At 39.9% G+C, this 25,522-nt stretch overlaps 2 protein-coding genes across 4 annotated transcripts in view; one reads left to right on the top strand and one right to left on the bottom strand.

The window, feature by feature from the left end:
* The window catches only part of LOC121887055 (neurotrypsin-like), a 31,799-nt gene that overhangs the window by 2,862 nt on the left and 3,415 nt on the right, over positions 1-25,522 (bottom strand). Inside the window, exons 2-13 of one of the 3 annotated variants that reach the window (XM_042397594.1) lie at positions 21,683-21,725; positions 12,102-12,344; positions 10,578-10,716; positions 10,184-10,362; positions 9,830-9,977; positions 6,104-6,282; positions 5,566-5,707; positions 3,705-3,925; positions 2,850-2,991; positions 2,480-2,758; positions 978-1,100; positions 587-855 (exon numbers count right to left, since the gene is read on the bottom strand). In XM_042397594.1, the coding sequence (XP_042253528.1) occupies positions 587-855; positions 978-1,100; positions 2,480-2,758; positions 2,850-2,991; positions 3,705-3,925; positions 5,566-5,707; positions 6,104-6,282; positions 9,830-9,977; positions 10,184-10,362; positions 10,578-10,716; positions 12,102-12,344; positions 21,683-21,725 (2,107 nt within the window). Of the gene's footprint in view, positions 1-586; positions 856-977; positions 1,101-2,479; positions 2,759-2,849; positions 2,992-3,704; positions 3,926-5,565; positions 5,708-6,103; positions 6,283-9,829; positions 9,978-10,183; positions 10,363-10,577; positions 10,717-12,101; positions 12,345-14,188; positions 14,264-15,975; positions 16,977-21,682; positions 21,726-25,522 lie in introns of those variants that run through there. The other 2 variants (XM_042397597.1, XM_042397596.1) reach the window with 2 other exon arrangements.
* Positions 15,595-20,507, top strand: LOC121887056 (zinc finger protein RFP-like). Its single transcript, XM_042397598.1, has 2 exons — positions 15,595-15,764; positions 16,984-20,507. Exon 2 carries the CDS (start codon positions 16,986-16,988, stop codon positions 18,669-18,671), a length of 1,686 nt encoding a protein of 561 aa, XP_042253532.1. The 5' UTR covers positions 15,595-15,764; positions 16,984-16,985; the 3' UTR covers positions 18,672-20,507.

Genomic DNA, 25,522 nt, shown 5'->3' with positions numbered 1-25,522 from the left:
GCAAATTGAATATATTTAACTAATGATGGGCATTTTTCACTATTTTCTGACATCTTATAAATGATCAAAAAACATCAAAAAATAAATATCAAAAATAATAATTAACAGATTTCAGTCATGAAAGTATCCGTTAGTTGCAGCCCTACATGCCCTGAATCAAAGTTTGAAAGTCAAAGTTACTTTATTAAGACAAAATTTACAATTATAAGAGGTTATTCTTATATTTTTATGAACTACTCATTGTAACATTTGAGACAAGCAGCCAAAACCTGCCACAAAGGTCAAATTCTAACCTTTAAATATATTATAATATTTATTTATAAAGTAAATCTGATGAAAATTTATGGAAAAAAAAGAGTTGTTTGCAATGTCATTGTTCTTGTTGTTGTTATGTGTGATTTCATAGATATGAGCATTTAAAAAATTCTGACATAAGCGTCCCAGTGCTATAATTTGTTTTTGTTTTTGTAGCTACATAAGAGCTGCTCTCATCAACATCATGTTGTTTCATAAAATCTTAAATCTTCACATTTTTTACTGCTCTGCACTGGTTTTGCATCTAGAAGATATTTTTAAATACACATACCTGCTCCTGTCCAGCCAGCGGTAACCATGACAACACAGGAAGATGGAGTACTTCCCCCTGATGCTGCATCTGTAGTAGGAAGGCATGCTGCATTGGTGTTGCGGTCAAAGGTCATACAGTGACCCTTGGTGCTGGGCAGCTTCAACAAAGCCAGGTCATGACCTCCGCTCTGACCCTTGAACTTCCTGTGAACCACCACCTTCTCCGGGGTGAGAGTCTGCTCTGAGGCCCCGACACGCACCACGTACCTGGACGGATCGCTGCCAAACCTGGGGGAGGAAGAAGAAGAGAGGGAGTGACAGACGAGAGAGGAAACTTAAGGTGGATTTATTACTTCACACCTCCTCCTGTGAGAGAACTGATGTAAAGCTCAGCTGTACGTCTGATTTACCTGCTGACACAGTACGCAGAGGTCAGAGCCCAGCAGGGACTGATCAGAGTGCCGCTGCAGAGAGGACCACCATCTTCACTCTGGGACTGAAGCCACACCGACACCTGCCACGGCCACGTGGTCCTGAGACAGAACAGGAAAAGATCACCATCAAAAAAAAGTCTATCTGCTGCTTTGACATCTTTTTCCTTCTACAAGGAGTTATTGTATCACTGCTTATGCTGACTGTACATTTCTTCGTTTATTTATTTGAAAAGAGCTGCTGCAGGAAATCATTTTTTATTTTTTCTGTGCGCGAGAGGATTTTAATCAGGAAAGACCCTCCTGACACCGAGGTTTGGAGCAACACACAAAGACAACAGCTTTCAAAATGTGAGATAAGTTCAAGGGAAGGCAATTCAAAATGCTTTACATCAAACATAAAGATCATTAACAGAAGATACACATGACAATATAAAAAGACACATTTAGGATTTAAAAGATTAAAATTTAAAAAAATAAGATACAATAGAAGCTAAAATAGAATAGTTACAGTTTAGTGTGAGATATGAATAAACAGTCCCATATTTAATTTATTAAAAGATGGCAGGTTTACTGTGTGTTGTTTGTTTAGTAATTTGATTAATTGGAAATTCGCACCAATAAATATCAACTAAGATAGGTCCTGCATTATTTGTAATCCTGTAGCTCTGTCAGCATTTTAAGTCCTTTTTTATAGCATTTCTGCATTAGTTGTGAGAGTATAGTGAAACAGGAAACACATGGACGGAGAGGCGACACAATCAATGAATCAGGAACGTCATTTCATGTCTTAAACCATTCGACCATCAGGACGTCTGGAAAATCTAGTTTTAACACCTTTTAGCTGATATCCTGCTCACATGCTGCATATTCTTCAATAAAGTTTTGATCAAATTACTGAAACACAGAAAACCTGAGACCTGGTGGTGTTATTCCAACAGTACTAGTTGGTTTTTGGGTCTGTGAGGAAATAATGAATATTAAGATGATCAATAATTTAGGGCTGCAAAGAATTATTTTCACTGTCCAATAATCTTCTAATTATTTTTTCAATTAAGCAACTAATCGTTTGATTAGTGATTTTGTCTAACAAACAGTTTAAAATCCAAAAGATATTCAATTTAATATAATGCAAGATGAGGAAAAGCAGCAAATTCCCAAATATTTGGCATTTTTGCTTAAAAAATGACAGAAACGATTAATTGATTATTGAAATACTTGCAAATTCATTTTCTGTCAATAATCGATTTATTGACTAATTGTTGCAGCTCTAAAATAATGCAAAGATGGCAGGGTGTGGGGGTTTATTAGGGGCCTAAAATGTTGATCATGATCAATCCTTTTGAATTAAAGAATTCAAAAGATCATTTATATATATATGAAAATGTGACTGTTGGAACTGAATCATCAGTTCTTGAGTCACCAGGATGCAGAGTCAGATTTGGACAATCTGAAATACAAAATATGGTTCCAAATCCTACCTGAGCATGTTCTCCTCTCCTTGCTTCCTCCTCTTGCTCTCTTCCTCCCCGAGCTTCCTCAGGCCGCAGCTCAGCTCTTCCGGTTTAACTTTTACCGCTGACTCCTGCGGCGTGACGTCACACCTCACCCCTGCATCCTCCCTGCGTCTGCAGCCCTGGATACTCTGACCCAGAGAGGGACACTCTCCCAGGAACTCCTCCTTCCCTGTGCACCTCACCTGGTCCAGGTGGATGGGTCCTTTCCCCTGACCGAACCCTCCGGCTGCTACCGCTCCACCGCTGTAGAGAAGATGCGTGGATTAGAAAATATGAATTTTTGTGCCATTTTTTTCTATCTGTAAGTCTTTTTCATGCAGACATAAACGCTAACCTGTGTCCGAGCTGTCTGCACACGACGGCTGCATTCAGGTCATTCCATCCAGAGTCACAAATACTTCCCCAGTCACCATGGAGATACACTTGGACTCGACCCTCCTTCCTGCTGCTGCCGCCCACAAGACGCACCAGGGGACCTGAAAGAAAAAAACCCCCAAACAAACACAACTCTTATTAATATTCATATCTGTGCATCTACATACTGCAGTCTGCAGTCACCGAGAGCGCGTTAAATGTCTGCTGACAGGACTAAATGTCATCCGGAGCCTGGTGTCTCTTTCTTCAGCCTCTATTCTCATTGTAATGGACTGTGTGTCTACAGGAGACGCAGGACCTCTGGGGTGCTGAGACAGTAAACACTGCTTTATTCTGTCTGCTGTCAACATGTGGCATTTAAACTCTTTGGACAAAACACAGACACGAAAGGAGCAACAACTGTTTGTTTTTTTTCATTCCTTATTCTACTAAAGGGACATAGATGGATAGAAACCTCTTGTGCATCTTGTTTTTATTGTTATTATATTTAGAAATTTGTCTTAAGTGGACACTTTTACAAGTATAAAGCAAATACCTCATAGTCTGGTGTAAGACCACAGTCTGCAGGGACAGTTTGCCCTTTTTGGTACAAAATTAATTGCAGATGCACAGTCACCAAACTTCTGCAGTGCAGTGAAATGATAGTTTGTTGTTTCAGTCATCTTCAGTCCCAATTATAGTTTCACTAAGCTGTAGGCCGACGCTACCTAGCTGCAAATCCGATAACTACACCCTACTCCTGTGCTGTCCATGGCTTCAAGGAATTTTTGGTTCCCCCCCGCCCCCCCATCTTCAGTCATCTCACATTTCTTACCTGTGGACGGTGCGATAACTGGCACCTCATTGGTCTCCTGGCTGGATCTGGCCCTGCAGCGCACCCCGACATCCTCACTGTGGGAGCAGTCGGTCCGACCCCAGATCCCGTGGCGACAGTCCAGCAGGGAGGTCTCAGATCCTTCGCAGCGGACGTCGTCCAGCAGGATCAGACCGACGCCCTCACCGAACGCTCCATCTGACACGACCTCAGCGTGACCCCTGCAGGTGCAGAACAGGTGAACGTCTACTCTTGTGAAGTAGGATTTACCTCATTAGTGATATTTTGTGTTGTTTTACATTATAAAGAAGATCAAAACGCTCAAAACTACAGGTGGATTTTTTCAGTTTTTAAGCTAACCGTCGTGTGTTTAAAGTGATATTTCAAAATCATTAATGTTAGTGATGTGTTATTTCCCTCTAAGCCTGAATTCTTGTTTAATTGTACTCCAGTCACTCGAGGGAAATAAGATGTTTCTGCAGTTTCTCTTCAAATAATCAACGGCAACATGACAAGGCAGTAAATTAGACCCAGGAAGGGACTAAAAATTTTGTAAGGCAAGAGAGAATGAACTTAAATTACTACAATTCATATTTTTGTAATGATAAAATATAACTAAGTAACAATGAATTCAAATGTGTGTGTGTGTGTGTGTGTGTGTGTGTGTGTGTGTGTGTGTGTGTGTGTGTGTAGGTCATTCACTGTCCCTCAGGTTGTGGCATTTTGATACATATTTGGCAGCAACATATGACCCGTCTCCTTCTCTAAGGAGTATTTTTAATTATGAGAGGTCATTAAAATCTTTAAAATCTGAAATCACAGAGTTCAACTAAAAAAATAAATGTTCCTTATTTCATTGAATGTTTTTCATCGTAGGAGGAAGTGCATCTCTGTCTCAACCTGATCTATTAAACAGTGACCACATATTCTGTTTTCTTTTAGTTGCCATGATCGTCCTTTTTCGATCACTAGTTTGTGATCACTGAGTTTGTTCTTGGTGAGGATCTGTCTCTACTTTCTATCTTTGACAGTAGATATTCTGCCGATTCATAATCTGTTTTTATGGTCAGATAACGTTCTAATCTACTTTGGCTTTTAGTTTCTTCTTCCCAGTTGTGTTATAATTTGGTTTATTCTGATTGGTGTTTGGAAAGCAGTGTTGGTGTGAGACTGGTCAGTGTGAGTGTCTGAGAGGAGGCAGTTAGATAAAAAGATAAAAACGAGTTAGATTTAGAGTTAAAAAGAAATTCTGCAACAGTCCAAAATAAAATTATGAATACAAATATAAAACATTCATGTAAACAAGGATGTACAGTAATCAGTATAATGACCGAGGTTTTATTTTTTTTATTGTCTTTATCTATTTTACTATTGTTATCATATTTTATATATTGTATTGGTTTTATTATTTCATTTTTATCAATTTGTACTGTTTTATCAGCTTGTAAGTCATCTGTAAATCACTTTAAATTGCACTGACCTGTATGAAAGGTGCTATACAAATAGTTCTGATTGATTTAGATATTGATAAAATCGCCTTTTGTTGAGAGATTTGTTGAAAATTATGTCTTCTCTGTATAGTAAACTGTTACACTACTGTATTACTTACATAACACTGTATTTAATTACAGTCATCTTAATAAAGGAAATTTGATTTGGAAAAAAAATTAGCATGCTGTTCCAAACAGAAGACTAAATTATACTGATATCATTAAGTTTGAGTAATAGAAGCATATTGATTAAAGCTTTGATTAAACTGTAATGTAATGTAACTGTTATAAATGTATCTCTGTGGAGTTCTGCACCAAAGCAAACTAGTTCTTCATCTTCTTCCAACGTGTGTGTCGGTTTGTTTCCGTACCTGTAGCCCAGCTGTCTGCAGACCACGTCGGCATGCTGCTGGGTCCAGTGGTCGTCACATACCGTCCCCCAGTCACCGTTGTGGAAAACCTCGACCCGACCCTCCCAGGGACTGTCTCCTCCGACCAGACGCACCACACCGTCTGAAACAGTTTCACATTGTGTCCCATTATAACAACTTCCTTTGGGGACGTAGATGTGATTAAAGGCAGATACACTTGAAACAAAATCAATTATGCAGCCGTAAGGCCAGAGATTACATTTTACAGCTCCTGCATGTAATATTTTAAACATTATTATATAATTTGCACATTAATTATTAATTTGTGATATAAATATAAATAAGTTAGACGATCATGACAGCAGAGATTCTCAATTCTCATAAATCCTGCTTGTCACAGAGGATGTTACTGCTCCATACTGTAATAATTTATTGATGTTCAGAGGCTAAAAATAACAGCTTTAAGCCTATCAGTGTGTACAGTAGTGTGTGTGTGTGTGTGTGTGTGTGTGTGTGTGTGTGTATACTGTACATGTACCTGTATAAGGGCTGCAGGAGACCCCAGCATCCTCCATGTGGTCACAGTTGTGCTGCTCCCAGTCGCCATGGGGACACTGATCCAGGATGAGCTCGTTTCCTGTGCACTTCACAGCATCCAGCAGGATGGGGCCTGAACCCTGACCGAAGTGAGCCCACGACCAGGCCTTCGCCACACCACTGAAACACACACATAAAAGGTGACTACAGGGGACTTTAATTTCTATTTTTTATAACAGAGATATACTGTAAGATTCAGGGAACTGGAAAAACTGGAAATCTTGTTGAAATATCTGAAGGAATTCTTGATACTTGCATTTAGTTTCTGATACTGTATTTGTAGATATGTGAGGATTGAACACGCACATTCATTCACTGGGCTCAAATTTTACCCAGTTTAGGTCAATATTGCACCAACACAATACTGGGTTAATGTTACCCAGAAAGCCACTCAAGACAAAACGGTGTTTTGACCCAGTTTTATTGTTATTTTTTATTTTACTGTTGGGTTATTTACCCAAACTCAAACTTTTTTATTATCGACTCTGCTCTTTTTAAACTTACATGTCACAATTTGTTATTGATTGTTAATAAAATAAAATGTATCTTTTGAATGTCATGTGCACATTATTTTGTACAAGAAACAATACATTTGTGACAGTTTTTAGCTAAAGCTTGTTGTGTGTAACACTGGGTCAAAATAACAGACTGCTACAAGTTAACCCAGTGGTGTATTAGTGCTATACTGATCTGGGTTCCTCAAACTGGGCATTTTAACCCAGTGATTTTTTAGTTTGACTTGCTTCCATGCCTCAGAATATTTGCTGCTTAGTAATTCAAACACAGATGTATATTCTTGTCAAATTAACAGTTTATTCTTGGTACATTTATTCACTAAAATACAAATAGTAACCCTTTTCCCATGCTAGCTTTAAAGAGCCATGCTAGCAGCTCTTTGAGGCTGCTTTGAGCTAAATACTAATGCTAACGTGCTCACAATGATAATATCTTAGGTCTAATGTTTGCATTTTTCACCTTAGTTTAGCATGTTAGTATGCTAACATTTACTATTAGCACTTAAGACTAAGTACAGCTGAGGCTGATGGGAATGAGATTAGTCACACTAAATTATGATTTTTGATTTAATCTTAATGTTGGTGCTAGATGAAAAGTTCACCAAGTGATTGCAATTCATCCTGAGGAACAAGGATGTCTGTACCAAATTTCATGGCGATCCATTCAGTGGTTGTTGAGATATTTCACTAAAAACCGCAAATGTGAACCTCATGGTGGCGCTAGAGGAGAAGTCAGGAGATCACCAGAGTCATTAGGTTTCATCCTATGATAAACATTTATGTACTAAAATGAATGGCAATCAAACCGATAATTGTTGAGATACGCCAGTCTGAACTAAAAAGGTGGACTGACCAAACAACCGACTGACATAAACATAAACCTGAGTTGTTTTTAATGCTGCCCAGTTCTAACCAAAGCAAAGAAATGGCAAAAGAAAATACTCTAAAAATAAAGATAATGTCTGAAATACTCCAAATAAATAATGAATAGTTCGTACAAGGATGCTGTTGCATCATGTTGTGATCATTTATTGATGCTGAAATGCTTTAAAGTGTATGTTTTTGTGTGTCCGTACATTTCTCCTGTACTGTGTGTACAGTTGAAGTTCATGTTTAAACTGAAAATAACATGCAAAGGGTTTGTTAAAAGCACAGTGAGGCACAGACCATTTTTAGAGAAGAATAATGACATCAGAATACAGGAAGTAGAAGATGGATGGAAAGACTGTTTTGTCCTCTGTGCTGTCACATAGGAAGCTGTGAACAGGTGGATGGTTGTTGTCAAAAAATCATATTTGTTTGGGGAATCTGAACATTCCTACTGGGAGGGGTGGTAGTTGTAAAAAATATGAGAAAGCTTGTAAGTGTTTGATGCACCTACCTATTGTAGGGGAAAAAAAGGAAAAAACCTGGTGGGTAAACAAATAATTTTCACTCAGTTTTGCCTTCAAGTGTCAAATCACATCAGAGCCTTTGTGCAGCTGTGTGAGAACCTGTGCGTCAGTGTCAGGGCATTTATTATTTAGAGGCACAAACACAGATGATGAGGCGTCCCTCGATGTTCGAGGAGATGAAATGCAACCTTTATGTCGAACATGGAAGAATTTCTCTCCCCTCACAGCTACAACTTTATCTCTGTTAGACAGTCAAAGTTCTCTGCTTCGCCTCCTCTGTCGGGGCTGAAGTCTCTCACTGCACGAAGGGAACACCTGCAAAGATTCAAACCTTCATCGCGGTGTTTCCTGCTCATTTTTTCCTCACTTTTGTGAGAAAAACCGTGATCCAAACAACACCCATGTTCTCTTTACCAAACTCTTCAAGCTCACTAATGGTTATTAACCCAAGAGCATCAGATAAATAACACAATTTTATTTCCTACTAGGCTTTAAAGGAGAGAGGCAGCTCCTCTTTGTCTATTTAAAATACTGATTCAGTGTCCAATTTTGACCCAAATACTTTCTGGTACTGGACACTGGTCACTTTGGGTCCAATGCTCAGTCTCTCTCCACTTCACCTTTGATTGAGCAATAACAGGAAGTGTTTTTCCAACTGAGGGCCTTCACAAAACCAGCAAGAGGTGAGAGGAAATGGACATAAAACCGTCTGACAGAAAGTCTCCACCAGCGTTGATGAATCAAACTTCACTACCACTAAACAGAAGTGCAGGAAAAGAGGAAATGTCATGATAATTCAGTCGCTTCGTCAACACTTCAAGAGTCACAGTATCTCCAGTATCTCAGTAAATGCAGGCTTCAATTCGCAACCATCTATCACATATGCTCACTTTGGGGATATTGTACATTCACTGGTCAACACTACATAATACAACACACTGGCTGAGCGAGCGAGGCATCTGTCGGTATCCATGGTGACGTCTGTTTCATGCTCATGGTGGCATCTGTGCCCCGGAGTCAACAAATCTCATCAAAAGACCAAAACCAATAAAAAATTGATGCCACTAACAAGGATCGTCTGTGTACGCAGAGCCTCATATATCTTATTCCTCTGCGCCATAGAGCTCTCAGAAACTATTAAAAACACATCCGTGAGTCACAACGTTGCACCGGGTGACATGATCCAAATGCAACAAATGTGTATTAATCCACAGCTGAAAATAGTCCCCAACAAATGCACTATTTACTTCATTTTGTGTAACATTTTCTAAAAACTGCAGCTAATTTAGAAAATTACTGAGCCTTTTTTAACGAAACCATATATTTGTACCCTGTTTTTAAAGATTTAAGGAAGGAACAAATAGGGCTTAATGCCACAGACGGAGAAGGGGAATCAGAAAGTACTGAAAAATGAAATAACAAATTGCTGGTTTTGGTGTTTAGGATTTGTTGATAATAAGAAAAATATTAAATAAGAGTCTCCTCCACAACTACAGTGTGATTTAATGCGTGAACCCTTAGTTAAAGTTAAAGTAATATTTGTATAGTCACAGATTCTGGATCATTTTAAGGATTTTAATGAGATAATTAAACTTTTTTGTGAAAAAACTACATTAGACACAAACTATTATTCAAAGTAGTGCATTTTATATACATCATAAGACACATCTGGAGGGGATCTTTAAGGGCGAGTAAGAAGAGATTGGTTTGAAAATGTCACCACACAGATGTTGACCTGGTTTGAAGTACATGCAGTACCTGAAGCCCAGCTGTCTGCACACCACCTCTGCATCTCTGTCGTCCCACTGGTCATCGCAGACGGAGCCCCACCTTCCTCCGTGGAACACCTCCACTCGACCCTCAAAGTCTTCCTCGCCTCCGACCAATCGCAGAGGAGTGCCGCTGCCTGAGAGGAGGGAAACAAATTTACTGTAATTAAAAATAGTTATTTCTGCAGTAGGAATACATAACACATACTATACAGTCCATTATAAAAGAAAAACAAATAATCTTCAAATATAATCTCTTCCTTTCTGTCTCTCTCAGGTGAAGGGGGGGGGGGGGGGATTATTCAGGTCTGGTTGCCATGACAGTCTAGGAAGTCACACTGACCTTCCGGCGGCTCACACACCACTGCTGCCTCGTTTCCATGGTTACAGTCCCCAGTGACGAAAGTCCTGCTCCGGCAGGTACTCAGGGTGTTCTCGTCTCCATGGCAACCCAGACGCTCATAGTGGAAAAGGCCGGAGCCCGAGCCGAACTGTGAGTGCTGGAGCGCCGTGCCAATGTCACTGTTAATAAAAAATCACCATTATTATTATTAGTCATATTTATATCATTATTATTGTTATTATTGTTATTATTGTTGTTGCTGTGCTTCACTGTGTCTCTCTCTCCCCTCTCTGCCTCCCGTTTTCTCTCTCAACCCTTGACTTGACCAGTAAGAGCAAATATCAAGCTGCTGAGACGTCGCTGCAACGTCTGACGTGTATTTATCTCCTCCTACCTCAGGCCCAGCTGCCTGCAGATCACACTGGCGTCTCTGTCTGTCCAGTGAGAGTCGCACACCGCCCCCCACTGGCCGTTCAGGTAGACTTCGACCCGCCCGCTGCCGGAGGACGAGCCGCCGACCAGACGAGCAGCACCTGACAGTTAGAGAGAGACAAACAGGTAAATGCTCAGAAACCTGCCTCACTGTGTAAATGATGACACACAGTCAAACACAACAGTCACATAAACATACAGTGCTGAATGTTATTATGGTTCTCTTTTTAGTGCTGAAATAAATCAACAATTTTGATAAACAATTAACTGTTTAAAACTGCATTAATTTTTTTTTTTTTTCCACTTGGGGGCAGCACTAGAAGCTGTAAACACTATACTCACATATTATCACCTTGTGAAGTTCATATGATGATCAAATTAGTAAACAGTTGCCTTTTTACACATCTAACAGATAAAGAGCAACATTATCATTCATTTAGTGTCGTGTTTCCGGTCAGCTGATGAATTTAAGTCCAATATTCACTCTCTTTTTAGCTCCTCCTGAGACAAATATCTGCTTCTTTGGCTGCTAAACGCTCCACTGTGTTCACCTGCTAGTCGCTAACTTTGTCTACATGCTGTTTAATACTGGGCGGGTAGCGCACAGTGGGTTTATCAGAGCTTTTTCTCTCCATCACAGTATCTCCAGTATCTCCAGCTTTCATCAATGAGGTTGATGAAAGCTCAGTTTGTGGGCCAAAAAAAACAAAACACTGATTCAAAATAGATTTAAACACTCTGTAGAGCTAAGAGAGTAATAATTTTCTGTGGCTTCATGACTAAAAACATCCCCTTTCACATTAAACACAGTCATTTGATTCATTGTGTTCATACTGTATTAAATTTTTGATTAGTGCAGCTTTAAGTCATTTAACTGTTTTATATCGTTTGTATGGATTGTTGCGACCAGTTTGAAGACATCACTTTGAACTCTTATGGACTGTGTGGTGTTTACACTGTCTACATTTATCTGTGTTTATGTCTACAAGTTGCAGGAAGTTGAACCAAAGAGTCATTGTACTTTCTTATAATTATATTATAATAACTGAGTACATTTTAGACGTGTGAGGAGAGAAGAAAGATTAGACAAAAACTAGAATAAATAAAGATCATTTTGTGTAGCAGACATGTATTTTCTTCTTTTTTATTCCTTTATTCATCTCAAGACCCCTCAGATTAATTGTGGGGCCCCTTAGTCGGGGTCTCAACCCTCAAGTTGGGAACCAATGGACTGAGTGATTGATCAGGTTATCAAACAATAATTGAATTAATTCATTTTCAAATTAATGTCAGCCCCGATTCTTCCCATGTTACACTGTTATGACTAATTCCCTCAATACTTGATAAAAGTTTTGTTATTTATCTGTTTTATTCTACACTGTAAAACACTTTCCAACCTTGTTTTAGAGACGTATTAAACAAATAAAGTATATTAATGTAATAAATGGTCCTAGATCAGTCACATCCTGGTGAACCACAGTCGTACCCTGGTGGCAGTCGCAGTAGGCCCATCCGATGGCTCCAGAGTTTTGCCTGAAGAAGCACCAGGGGTTGGACTCTCGATCTGGGTTCCTGCAGTAGCTGTGGTCTCCCAGCCCTCGGCCCGGGTACTGCATGACGTAGTCTGGAAACTCTGTCCACTTCAGACAGGGGGCGCCAGAGTCCGTCTGGGACACGGTGCCGTTGTAGTATCCCAACTCAGTGAATCCCTCAGAGCAGGACAGAGGCACTGCAGGGAGACAAGGAGGGAGGGGAGAGAATAAGTGGATGCTGAGGAGAGAGAGAGAGAGAGAGAGAGAGATGGGAGAATAAGATGTTTTGGATGAAAGGAGGATGTTGAGGATTCGGGTCAGAGACGACAATGTGAGTAAAAGGGAGTGAAATGGGGAAAGTTTGGGAGAAGTGAGAGGAAAGAGGAGTGGAATTGCTTTCATGGAAATCACATTATCCCCATGTCTGCATTTTATCTAAACATAAAGGCTTACATGGCAGATTCTCATACGCTGGCCGCTGCCACAGCAGGATCCTGATTAATGCCTTCACCCTCACTGATTCATGTTGAACTGGTAAAATTTCCATAACCTTAAACCACTCTCACTTAACATGGTGGTGACCAGATACTTACAGTAATCTTCTCTGTGAAGAGGAAATGTGTGAGAGAGAGAAGCTTAGAAAGACTGCTGACATGAAAGTGTAGCAAAATTAGGGCAAAAAAAATAAAATAGAGCAGCGTCCTATTAAATTCACACATTACTGAAAAATAATAATATTGGAGACCATAAAAAGCAGAGCTGCACACATCCAAACACACATAAAGACACAAGACGTGCTAATGTGTTCAGAGGTGCAAAGTTGGTGCAAAAGGTGCAAAATGGTTTGTTAAAGTTTCCAAATGTATCTTTTGAAATGTGCAGGGAACTGTTGCACAATCATCTTGCACAATCATCTTGGTTGTTTTTGTTTTTATTCAGTGTCTTGAGACCAAAAAAATTTGCTTTGACGTGTGAAATATGATATTCTGAACTGCCCCAAAAAAACCACATGTGCCTGTTAGAATGTTTTAACATGTGAAATGTCTAAAGCACAAAACATTCAGAACATTTAAATGCCACAAGTCTAACAACCAAAAACAAAACCATAAATGCAAATTTTATGGAACTATTTACAGATATACAATCAAACAATCAAAACAACTTCCAACCACCGTAGACCACAACACAATCACATTAAAAAAACCACATGTGCCTACAGTATGTGTGAATATATCACATGTGATATAGCAGAAAAACACGAGTTAATGTTTAAAATATGATAAATACACATATGTATAAATAAGTTAATCAAATAAATCAATAAATAAATGTACCACACTTGTCTGTTTTGGCAGACTTTATACTTTTCATCTGTTACAGTTCAGAAAGATATATTTCACTTTTTACTCCTCTATGTTTGTCTGACAGCTGGAGCTTCCCTTTACTGCACCAAACATCTTTTCAAAATGAAGAATTGGTGTTTAAATTTGTATGACTTTCATTTCTGTCACGTTTCCTTACAACATAAAGAATATATACTTTCATAGCCCGGTGATGTAATTGTCAGAGATGATAAATGTCGCCTGCTCAAAGCACTTAATGCGTCTTTAAGCCTTTCTCGAGTCGAGAAAGGCTCCTTAACAACCTGGCGAGAAAAACTGTTGACCCACGTTAATAAAGTTTAATTCAACATATGCTGAAGGTTCCCTGCACCAGCTGAGCTGACTGCAGGTACCTATTTTTCTATTTTCCTTTAGTTACATTTGGCCTCATGTTCTGTTTCACACAATTTACTTTTGAGATTTATGACTATATAGAATAGCCAGCCTTCATTCAGAAGTGGTCTCTTGTTCACATAGGCTGCAAATATTTATACCTTCGAGGGCCTTTGACTGATGACTTTTGATTTTGCACTTTTTATTAAAGGATTTTATTAAGGTTTCATGATTTATATGAGCATATGTGACACAGGCCTCTTTGATATGAACCATTTTTTTATTGTCATAATAATAAAGATGCTTTTTGAGCATCTAAATCTTACTTTCTAGCTTCTTTAACAGCTGTATACTTCTTAAATTATTCAAAATGAAAGCCTTTGGTCTGTTTGGCAGCGCTGTCCAGGGTGGAGCACCATGAAAGAAGTGAAGTAATCTATGCCTCCATATTTACAGCACCCCCTCCCAGAAAATAGTTCCAACAGCCCTGCCCAAATATTAAAAAATAAAATCAATAAGAGATTATGAGATCAATGATTGTATAAATAAATAGATAAATGAATCAATTAATTATTAAATGATTTAATAAATCATTAAAACTCAACTAATTATTATGAAATGTCATTTTTGTTGTCGTTAGTCACCGCCCCGTCATCTCTCAGCCAACAAAACTATATTAAAATGTATCGTTTAACTTTTTCATATGATTATTTACTTTATAATAGGCTACATGTATACGGGTGTATATTATACTGTATATCTCATTTGGCGGCGGTGGCGGTTGGAGGTGGAGCAGGTCGTCCACTAATCAGAAGATCGGCGGTTCGATCCCGGACTCCTCCAGTCCACATGACAGCCTGTGCAAGATACTGAACCAGAAATTCCTCCCGATGGCTGCTCCAGTGGTGTGTGTGTGTGTGTGTGTGTGTGTGTGTGTGTGTGTTAGATTAGATGCTGATGAGCAGGTTGGCACCTCACATGTCAGCCTCTGGCATCAGTGTATGAATGCGTGTGTGAACAGGTCAATGTCGGTATGTAGTGGTCGAAAGACTAGAAAGGTGTTATATAAATGCAGCCCATCATCCGTTTATTTAATGTCGAACACTTCCATAACTCTGCAGATTCAAATTTTACATTAAAACAAATAATGTTATCAATATCTTCTTTTTTTTTGTCTTTTTTCATCTATCTGTTCTTTCATCCTTCCTTCTATTATTTCCTTTTTCGCCTTATGTGTTTCTTTACATCCTTCTATCTTTCATTTTTCTTTCATCGACTGAACTGAAAGGATAAAAATCCCTGAAAGCAAAGAAGAAGAAAAAAAAACCCAGTGAATTTCTACATGTAATTTAGTATTTTCCCCTCTGCGGTGTTGCTACTTTCTCTTGTGGATTTCGGTACTTCCTTTTTTCTCTGCCAGGGGGTTTTGAGGCCAAGCGGCTACTAAACTATGATTAATGCAGAGGTGCTTCAGTAACCACCAACCAGTCTTATCTCTTCGACACACACAGCTTGGCCGTCCTGGAAAATTATCTACGTGGTGCAACCCTCATGCCCACTTTGCAGCCTAACACACATACACCAACAGATTTGCTGCATAGTGGCTGAGACAGAAACACACACACACACATACACACACACATACACTGGGTCCAATTTGGAGGAAGATAAGAGAAGAGGGAAGCACAGGAGAGAAACAGGGAATCAATGCCCATAAACAACCCGACTAGTATCTAAACCTAAAAGAGCTTCTGACTACAAACGAGGAGAGGCGTGAAAAAGGCGTCTGTCCCTTTAAGAAACATGACACAGGAAGAAACCGAAAGTTAAGATCCTTCTTTAGAAACAACCAAACTCTTTCTCTCGTCATTATTTCTCTTTCATAGACCCACACCAACAGAGGTAAGCAGCTTTTGATAAGACAAACTTTCACAAGAGCTCTTAAGACGTGTAATCTATGTTGTAAATTGTAGTTTTATACCACTTCCTGCCTTTTTTTTAGCCCTTTTTTTGCTGAGAAACACTGTTGTTTACTAAGACACAGTTACAAATGTGTTGTCTAGTTGACAAAGTAGCCCCACCACGAGGTTTATTTAGTGAGCTTTCACATCACCTGATCTTCATCAGCTGATGCTTTGTGCCCCGTTGTCATGGAAACGTAGACGTTCACATTTTCTTTAAGGATTTATTGTGGCTTGAAAGTTGAGATTCAAAGGATCGTTCTTGTCCTTGGAAAGTTGACAAAGGAAAAAAAAACTCATCACAAGTTCCGTTTAGTAACTGTGTTGGAGCTTTCGATCATAACATGCATGATATTGTGGTGAGATTATTTCTTGTCAGCTGCTGTTGCCAAGTAACTTCAGACTTTAAGCCAGTTATCTCTTGGTTTATGACAAATAAAGGTCCCTCTCTGTAAAACTTTATAATATTTTTGATGATTGATCCTGTTCTCGGGCATATACATACATGTATCCAATCAAATGTGATTAGGGGAGACTAGCTAAACCCTGCTCATCACTTGAAACCAGACTTGACAGTTAGATTGTGGGTAGTACAAGCTAGCTGTGTAAAAATCAGTTAGCAAACCTCAACGACAATTTCGAAAGAATGTGGTTAATGTTTAGTTACTCCCTCGTCCTCCAACTCGTGATCTAACAACCTGGATGAGGAAGACCAACTGTCCTCTACAGCTGCTGTCTTTGCTAAACCACAGCCACTTTTGAACGATCCAATCAAATCTGAAGGATTTTATTTATATATTTCACCGATGCAATTTTCAAAATTTCCCTAAATGGTTTTGCAAATGTTTTATGTAGAGAGAAATGCATTTAACACATCTGTCAGTCCTCAAGGACACACACACACACAAAGCCATTTAGTTAGAAACACTGAACGTAAACAGAAGTTTGTTTGGTAGAAAAGTCCACGGGGTACCTTTAAAAGTGCCCAGAAAAAAATGGAAATTTTAACATCTACAATTTTATGACAACTCCATCTGCTGATGAAGACAGTGTGGTGTGATCGAAAGCTCCAGATCAGCTACTAAATAGACCCTGTTGAGATCAAGAACGAGCTTTGTGTGTGTGTTAATATTTATTTAACAGTTTGTTTGTTTTTTCAGAAATGGCGTCCAGCAGCAGTCTGTTATCTGAGGAGCAGTTTCTGTGTCCCATCTGCCTGGACATGTTCACTCAACCCGTCTCTACTCCATGCGGACACAACTTCTGCATGTCCTGCATCTCGTGCTACTGGAACGACATACCAGTCTGCCGGTGCCCCGTCTGCAAGGAAACTTTTGAAACGAGACCTGATCTCAAGGTCAACACTTTCATTTCCGAGCTCGAATCGCAGTTCATGTCGCTTCAAGTGACAGACGCTCACATCTGGAGCTTAGACCAACAGCAGGCTGGCTCTGGTGATACGGTACAGTGTGATATTTGCACTGACACCCAGCAAGAGGCTGTCAAATCCTGTCTGGAGTGTCTGACTTCCTACTGCGACGTTCATCTCGAGCCTCATTACAGAGCTGCCGGTCTGAAGAGACACACGCTAGTAAAGCCTTTGGCGAGCCTGGATGACAGGATCTGCAAGGAGCATAACCGACTCCTGATGTTGTTTTGTAGAAAGGACGATGTTTTGCTGTGTGACGTTTGCGCCAGTTTGCGCCACGTGAGCCACAGCGTCGCTCCTGTGCAGCAGGCGTACAAAGAGAGGAAGGCTCTGGTGGGGGACACGGAGGTCAAAGTGCAGCAGATGATCAAGGAAAGGCTACAGAAAGTGCAAGACATGAAGGCGTCCGTAGAGCAAAGCAAGACGGACACCAGGGATGTGATAGAAAGCAGCGTGCGTGACTTGACGGCGCTGGTGTCTGAGATTCAGAAGGTCAAGGAGGAGCTTGTAAAGGTGATTGAGGAGAAGCAGAAAGCAGCAGAGGAACAAGCAGATGGTTTTATCAGCGGTATGATGCGGGAGGTCGTTGATCTGGAGATTACGGCGGTGAATCTGAGGGATCTAAAGCAGATGGATGACCAGGTGCGTTTCCTCCAGAGCTTCCCAGTGTCCTCCCTCCTACCACACACCATGGACTTGTCCACTTTTAGTTTTGACCGCCACCTGGGGATACAGCACATACGCAAATCTTTGAGCAAATCAGTGTCTCAACTGCGAGTGTTGCTGGATAAAATGAACACAGAAATAAATCAATCCTCCGAAGGCGCGGACGTGTCGGACGACACCGAGCTGAGACACATGCAGCGGTTTGAAGTGGACGTCCGGCTCGATCCTGATACAGCTCACCCTCTGCTCATTTTATCAGACGATGGCAAACAGGTGAGATACAATGAGGGTTTGTGGCTGAACCAGAACCTGAACCCGAACATGTTTACTGTACATCTCGCCGTTCTGGGACTAAGAGGCTTCTCGTCATGCAAGTACTACTTCGAGGTGTTCGTGGGTAAAAAGACTGAATGGTGTCTGGGAATGGCCACGGCGTCGATCCAGAAGAGAGGCGCACTCATTCGGGGTCCTCACTCTGGACTCTGGGCCATCTGGTTCCTAGGAAATAAGTTTGAGGACTTCAGTTCACCAAATGAACCGGTGCACTTTGGGAAAGTGGAGAGGGTCGGGGTGTTTGTGGATTGTGACGGAGGTCAGATATCATTCTATGATGTAGATACAGCCACTCATATTTACTCATTCATGGAGTGTTTATTTACTGAGGAACTCTATCCGTACTTGAATCCTTGTGATGATGAATATGGTTCAAACTTGGATCCGATGATAATTGTTCCTGTCCATCGTACGTATTGAGGCTTCAGTGATTTGATGGCTTAATTACTAGAATGCAAAAAAAAACATTGTGTTGTATTTTTCATAGTGACTGAATATATAAAGCATTTTTTTCTGATTCTGCTAGCTCACTTTGAAATCAGCAAGCTTTCCGGTTGACCTTTTGAGCCCTTTTCATAGGTCTGAAACCCAGCTGGCTCACAGAAGTGATACTGGAGTTCCCCCATGTCAAAAAAAGAAACAAAAACAAAACATGAAATTAATTAGAAAAAAAGATCTTAAAGTAAGTAAAGTATAAACACATGTACGTAGGGCTGCATCCAATGATTATATTCATTATGAATGAATCTGCTGATTATTTCCCCAAATATTTTTATTGTTTTGCTTCTAAAGTACAAAAAAATGCCAATTATAATCACCCAGAGCCGAAAGTAATTCAGTTTCAGTGGGACGTATCATGCACATGTTTATATTCTTGGGCTTTACTGGAATATCTTTGCATGATTTACAGTTACCGGCACTATTTTTGTCTCACGATGGCAGGATGACAACAACAAACACTGATTAAACTACAAATGAAATATCAGCCTCACATTTCACAGTCCACAGAAACGTCTCAGGTGCAGGTAATGTGATTTCACAAAGTATTGCCTCATCCCTCAGAGACGTTCCTTCACTCGGGCACTTACGACGATGACGCACGTCGTGACGTCAGTTTTAAGTGCTCGGAACTGGGCCACGCAGTAACTCATAACGAAGCTTTTTCACAGAAGACGTTTTTGGCATGTCCCAGTAGGAAAAGCACAGGTGTAAATAATAAAATGAGTGATGGCTGAGTTTCATTTAGCTGCTCCAGTTTTCAGGGTCTCGGTATTGTTCATGCTGACTCACACAGGCGTCACGCTGTCACGGCTTACTGGGACACTTGAATGGGAGTCAGCCATCGTTAATGTTATTAGTAACACCTGTGCTCTTCTATTATGACAAGTCAATGGCTTGTGTGAAAAAAAAAAGGGCCTATGTGTTCTACTACAAGGCGAAAATCTAGGAAAATAAATCAATCAGCATTAAAGGTTTCATCTAATACTCATCATTCATCTAATAATGGTTGTTTCTACATTAGTGGAGTCAGTAGAGCAGTGAAGGGGGTTGTTATGTTGGATGGTTAAAGCAGCAGAAAACACAAAAATGAAGAATCAAGTAGAAAAACAAACACATTTCTTGCAGCCCTCGTGCTTGTTTTTGAGCTTTTAAAACAGTGTTTTTCTTCCTTTTTTGGCAGTGAAGCTCACCAGACTATAAACATAGTGTGTGGACATGAAGTATGAGAAACAAGTGTTTTTAATTTCACAAATTCTTTAATTTGAAGCCTGAAGAGTAATAACATTTGCAAGTAAAAAAAAGCAAAAAATAGCAAAAATCAATCTAATTGAAATACTAGAAGTGATTGATTTATTTGTTTTTTTTATCCTTTTAATCATTTTGAGACTGAAACTAGAATCTGTGCTGTAACAGGTGAAAAACACTAATCTGTATTTGTGACACAAGAACAGCAGCTGATGTGAAGTCATATTTCAGCAAATATATATCAGCATGTTTTTATTTTATATCCTGTACACTAATATTTCAGATAGATATCAAACATATTTATGTTAATCACTGTAAGTCGTGCCTGTTCTTATATTTATTTCATGAACATGTATCGTTTGCTGTCATCTGTGTTGATGTTGATTTATTTAGGGAGAGATGTGCAGATTTTTTCCCCCCAAAATCAGATTGTTAGAAATCCTGCACTACATGAAAATGAACCAAAATGAGTAAATAAATGAATAAATAAAAATATTTTCTTTAAAGCTGCATATACTCTGTACTGGGAATGAAACTTTTATAGTCAGCTTGATGAAATTTTAATAAAGTAAAAAAAGCATTACGTAACATTTTCATCCCTGTCTTAACCCTCATTTTCCTCTTCAGTGAAACCAGGACATCTTCAAATGAGCGTCTCTCTTTTTGTTTATACTTTGATCTCTGTCTGCTTTTCATCCTAAATTCACACTGCTGTTAAATTTCACTTCCTCCGTCCCGTCCTGTATGTCTCATTGTGACAGTATGTAACAGAGATCAAGCTCTGTAATTCATCTCAACACCCGCAGCATTCACACACACACACACACACAACACTCGCCGCTAACACCCTCCTCATTGCCACGACAACGGTACTCTGCCCATCGCCATGGGAACACTCAGTCTCCCTGCTCCCATAATCCATTTCCCAGCCACAATGAGTATTTGACATGGTTCGAGGCTCGCTGTATGGGGGGTGGGTGTGTGGCGACGGCATCCTCCACACAAAACACACATTTTATGAATAAATCCGGGGGAACACGGGGAAAATGAATTTGTGTTTTTCACTGTTTACCTCACCTCACATCCTCTGATTTTGATATAGTCAGAGGAACCATACGAGCATCTTGTGCAACGTTTGCAGATGTCAACCTATTATCCAGGTGATTATCACTTTAAAACAGCTTCAAGGTGGTTTCCACGCGATCAAACACACCCGGTTTGGTTGCTTCCGCTCACAGACGAGAGGTGTGTTTGTAATTACGTGTCATTTTTTTACTTGTCTGTGAACGTGCGCTCGGCTGTTAAAGCACAGATATTTCAGCGCTGGAAATGAGGAAAGGAGGAGCTCCTCGCCCCACCCCCTCTCCTCCCCGTTATGGCCTCCACTCTTCTCAGGGGGGGGGGGGGAAGAGGAGAAATGAAATGAATGCCGGAGGGAGGAGGAGAGGTAAGACTGAGTGTGGGAGCAGCAGGGCTGAGGCAGGGTGGATAATAAAAGAGATAAGAGGAGGAGAGGCGGCAAACAGGGAGACGTTTCGTGAGTCAGAATGTGGGTTAAACTGGAGGGAAAAAATGGACGGAGCAGAAGGGAAGGGATGAGATGGTGTGGGAGGGGAGGCAGGATGGAGGGAGAGGCGTACAGACGGGATGAGAGCGCCGTGTTCGGAGTATCACCTCCCACCTACCTGAGTTCTGCACCTCGTTTAAGTAACTGTCCTCGGCCACAACCTGCAGACGGAGAGAGAAAGATGCACCAAGTCAGACAAAGGACCAGAAATTTAACTTAATAATCTCAGTTTTTCACAAATTATTTGAAAAAGAACCATCATGTCGTTGTAAGAAGAAGAGACAAACAATAAGACAGACTGCCAGGGAGGTTAGGGAATATTTCAGGAATATCTCAGATTTCACTGAATGTTGAGGTAATCATAGACCTTGAGCCAAGAAACTAATCGATACTTTGTGCTTCCATTAAACCATTCATACATGGGAAGAAATACAGTACGTTGCAATACTAGTAACACATGTGAGTGTCATGATACACAAATACGAACATGATTTACAAATGTGTTGTGAGTTATATTAAGTTTAAATTATATTAAGTTATATTGATCACAGATGCATCTTCCACCACACCTGAATAAATGTAATGTTTTCCACATGGGCTTATATATTTCCAATTTAGTGTTCATTAATCAAATCATCATAATTAATTCACAAACTGGCATTTCTACACATTTCTAGACCTTGTTTTAATTTGTGTATGATGAAACCTGATTGGTCATCAGTATTGAGACTTAATTGTCTCCATTTTTATTAAGCACTTCTTACACTGTTTTGGCTCATAACTGGTTTTGTCTGGTGCCCGTTGACGACTATTTACATCGGCTGGAGATACAATTAATCAATCAAAGCTTAGTAGGAGGGATTAAAAATGTGGGTTTCACTGTCCCACATGGCTAGCTTGCTAACTAGCTACACTGATGAAAAACAGCGACAGTAAAATGGCAGCAAGCGTGGGGAAGGTCGACACAGTTGTACAAGTTAATGTAAGTCCACATCCACAAAAATAACAACTACTAAATTAATTGATTAACAGCTTCTAGCAACCACAATTGCAGCAACTGAAAATAAGATGAGCAGGACGGATGCAAGATACACTCACTACTGATATGCTCGAGCAAAACAAAACAAAATACCCAACAAGAAATCAGCTAACATCACCAACACCTCAGTCGGATTATCAGGCTCCTCCTGAACTCTGAGGTATAATAACAATTATTTGACTAGATTATTTGGTTCAGTGGGAATCTATTACTACTAAAAGCGCCGCCCGCTTCTGCTATAACTAATTTTTGAATTCCTTGTAAACATTTCTTTGGGTGTCATCTGTTTTTGAATCTTCCAAACTGTCTTCCTGTAGCTGCTGCCGAGTTCTTGCAGGTGTAGTTTATTTGAAATATGTTTGAATTTGAATAAAGACATAGTTTGTTCATTGTTGCCTTCCCGAAATGAAAGGCCTTCAAAAAAAAACAAGTGCAAATGGCAATTACAAAAATAATTCATGTCATCATTTTCTTAACTGCCACCTTTATGTTCAAGGTTTGGTTCGGTTGAGGTGACTAAAACCTTTTGATTAGAGAGAGATTGTGGTCAAACGTGGAAGAAACAGAAACTGCAATCTCTGTGTCAGATGCCTCTTCCTCTTGATGGCCGTCGACAAGACGCTTTGTGGCTTCTGACAGGCAGCAGCAATTATTTGTCGAGGTCACAAGAAATCCTCGCCAGGAAAAAATCACTGGTTGTTTTAAGTTTAAGCTTGAAAAAAATATGTTTTCATTTTTCTGGTGACGACAGTTTCCTCAAATGTATCAACTGCAGTCAAATGTAGATGACACATGCACAAATCAAATAAAAGTGACCCCGTGAAGTCTGATGGTATTCAGCCTGAAGGTGGTGCTACATGATGATTCATTTAAATAGAAAGGTTTCTGAACATTTTCTATTATTTAAATAACAAGTTTAGAGGATTCTGCTGCCTTTTTTTCATTTTATTTAATTATCTTTGTTCAGCTTTGTTGTCCTTGTTTTGGCTGTATGTCCATGTGTATCTTCCTGAACATTGTTGTGTGTGAGCACACTGAGCCATTAGAAACCAGACCAGAAATTCCTCGTACACATAAACATCCTTGGCCAATAAAGCTGATTGTGATTCTGATTCTTGGTGAAGTTATGCGCTCTCTGACTTCCTTCTACTTATTCTTGAATATGAAATATTCTCAGAAACCAGAGAACAAAGAAAAGTCTGTGATGTTAAGAGGTAAAATCATTAACTGAAGGATATTTGCACCATTTTCTCACATTTGTGAATGAGTTTGGTCACAACTAACGATTATTTTCATTACTGATTAATCTGTCAATTATTTTCTCGATTAATCGATTGGTTGTGTGATCCATACAGCAGTCCACAACTCAAAGATATTCAGTTTACTGTCATAGAAGACTAAAGAAAACAGAAAATATTCACATTTGAAAGGCTGGAATCCGAGAATTTGGGCATTTTTATCTTTAAAAATGATTCCAAACAATTAATCAATTATCAGAATAGTTGGCAATTAGTTAAATAGTTGACAACTAATCATTGCAGCTCTATTTATCACATCTTTGAATGACTTTATTCAGTGACAGCAGAGATCACCAGTCAAAGGAAAAAATATGACAAGTTGAAGCCACCCAGTTACGAGAGCTCACAAACAGAATAAACTCACACACACACACACACACACACAGAAACACACACAGAAACACACACACACACACACACACAAACACACACACACACACACACACATAGTACTAGAGAGTGTCTGACGATATCTGACAGAAGAGTGTTTGTTTTATTCTCCAGAAATCAGGTCACACGTCTACACAGCAGGGCACCTGACAGAAGAGGAGGAGAACACACACATGTACGTACACACACACACACACACACACACACACACACACACACACACACACACACACACACACACACACGTGCACACTGCGGCGGCTGTGGAATATGTGTGGCAAGGGCAATGAAATACAACACATTTCACCTTCACACAGGTGAGTTCTGCTCTCTGGTTGTCTCTGTCGCTCTACAACAGCCAACACACACACACACACACAAACACACACACACTAACACACACACACACACACACACGTGAACCCAAAATGCAAACACATCCTCCCACAAGGCACTGCTCAGTCTAATGATATTAGATCAGGAACAGGTGACCTGTGCTAGTGAACATCGGTGCTGATATCGCCGCTCATATCAATCACACGGCTCGATTATGGCGCTAATCAGTTTTGATGCTCTCACAGCTGCGTCCAGTCCACGGACATGCAAACACACACACACACACACACACACACACACACACACACACACACACACACACACACACACACACACACACAAACACTACAGAGCAGGGAAGTGTACAGATAGACAGGGAGAAATAAAGACGTTACTGCAAGATGGAAGATGCTCCAAAGTGATGTTCAGTCTGTTTTTAGCTTTTAGCCTTAAATGTGATTGTCGCTGGTAAAATTTGAGGAAATTACCTTTTTTTTTCCTCAGCTGATCTTCCTATCTTTTTGGTTTGAACCCTACCTCTAAGGTTATTTAACTTCAAAGGACCTCTAACCAGAATCTTTGACAGCTAAAGTGCTTTTAGCTGCTGTTTCCTGCCGCCTGTCGTTACATGTGAGCTTCACAAGCTTTAAAACACTTTTTATGTGTGTCGCACCAGAAAGTGGCGCCATAAAACTCATTCACGTGTTTAAACAGTTACACACATTTGAAACCACCCACACTTGTCTAGAGCTGCGACGATTAGTCGATTAATCAATGAGTCGATCGACGGAAAATCAATCAGCGACTATTTTGATAACTGATTAATTGTTTTGAGTCATTTTTATAAGAAAAAATATCTTGTTCCAGCTTCTTAAATGTGAATATTTTCTGGTTT

This window comes from Thunnus maccoyii, chromosome 20 (genome assembly GCF_910596095.1).
Source record: "Thunnus maccoyii chromosome 20, fThuMac1.1, whole genome shotgun sequence".
Classification (NCBI taxonomy): Eukaryota; Metazoa; Chordata; class Actinopteri; order Scombriformes; family Scombridae; genus Thunnus; species Thunnus maccoyii.
Note: the sequence above shows the minus strand (reverse complement) of the source record. Positions and strands in the feature narration are given on the sequence as shown.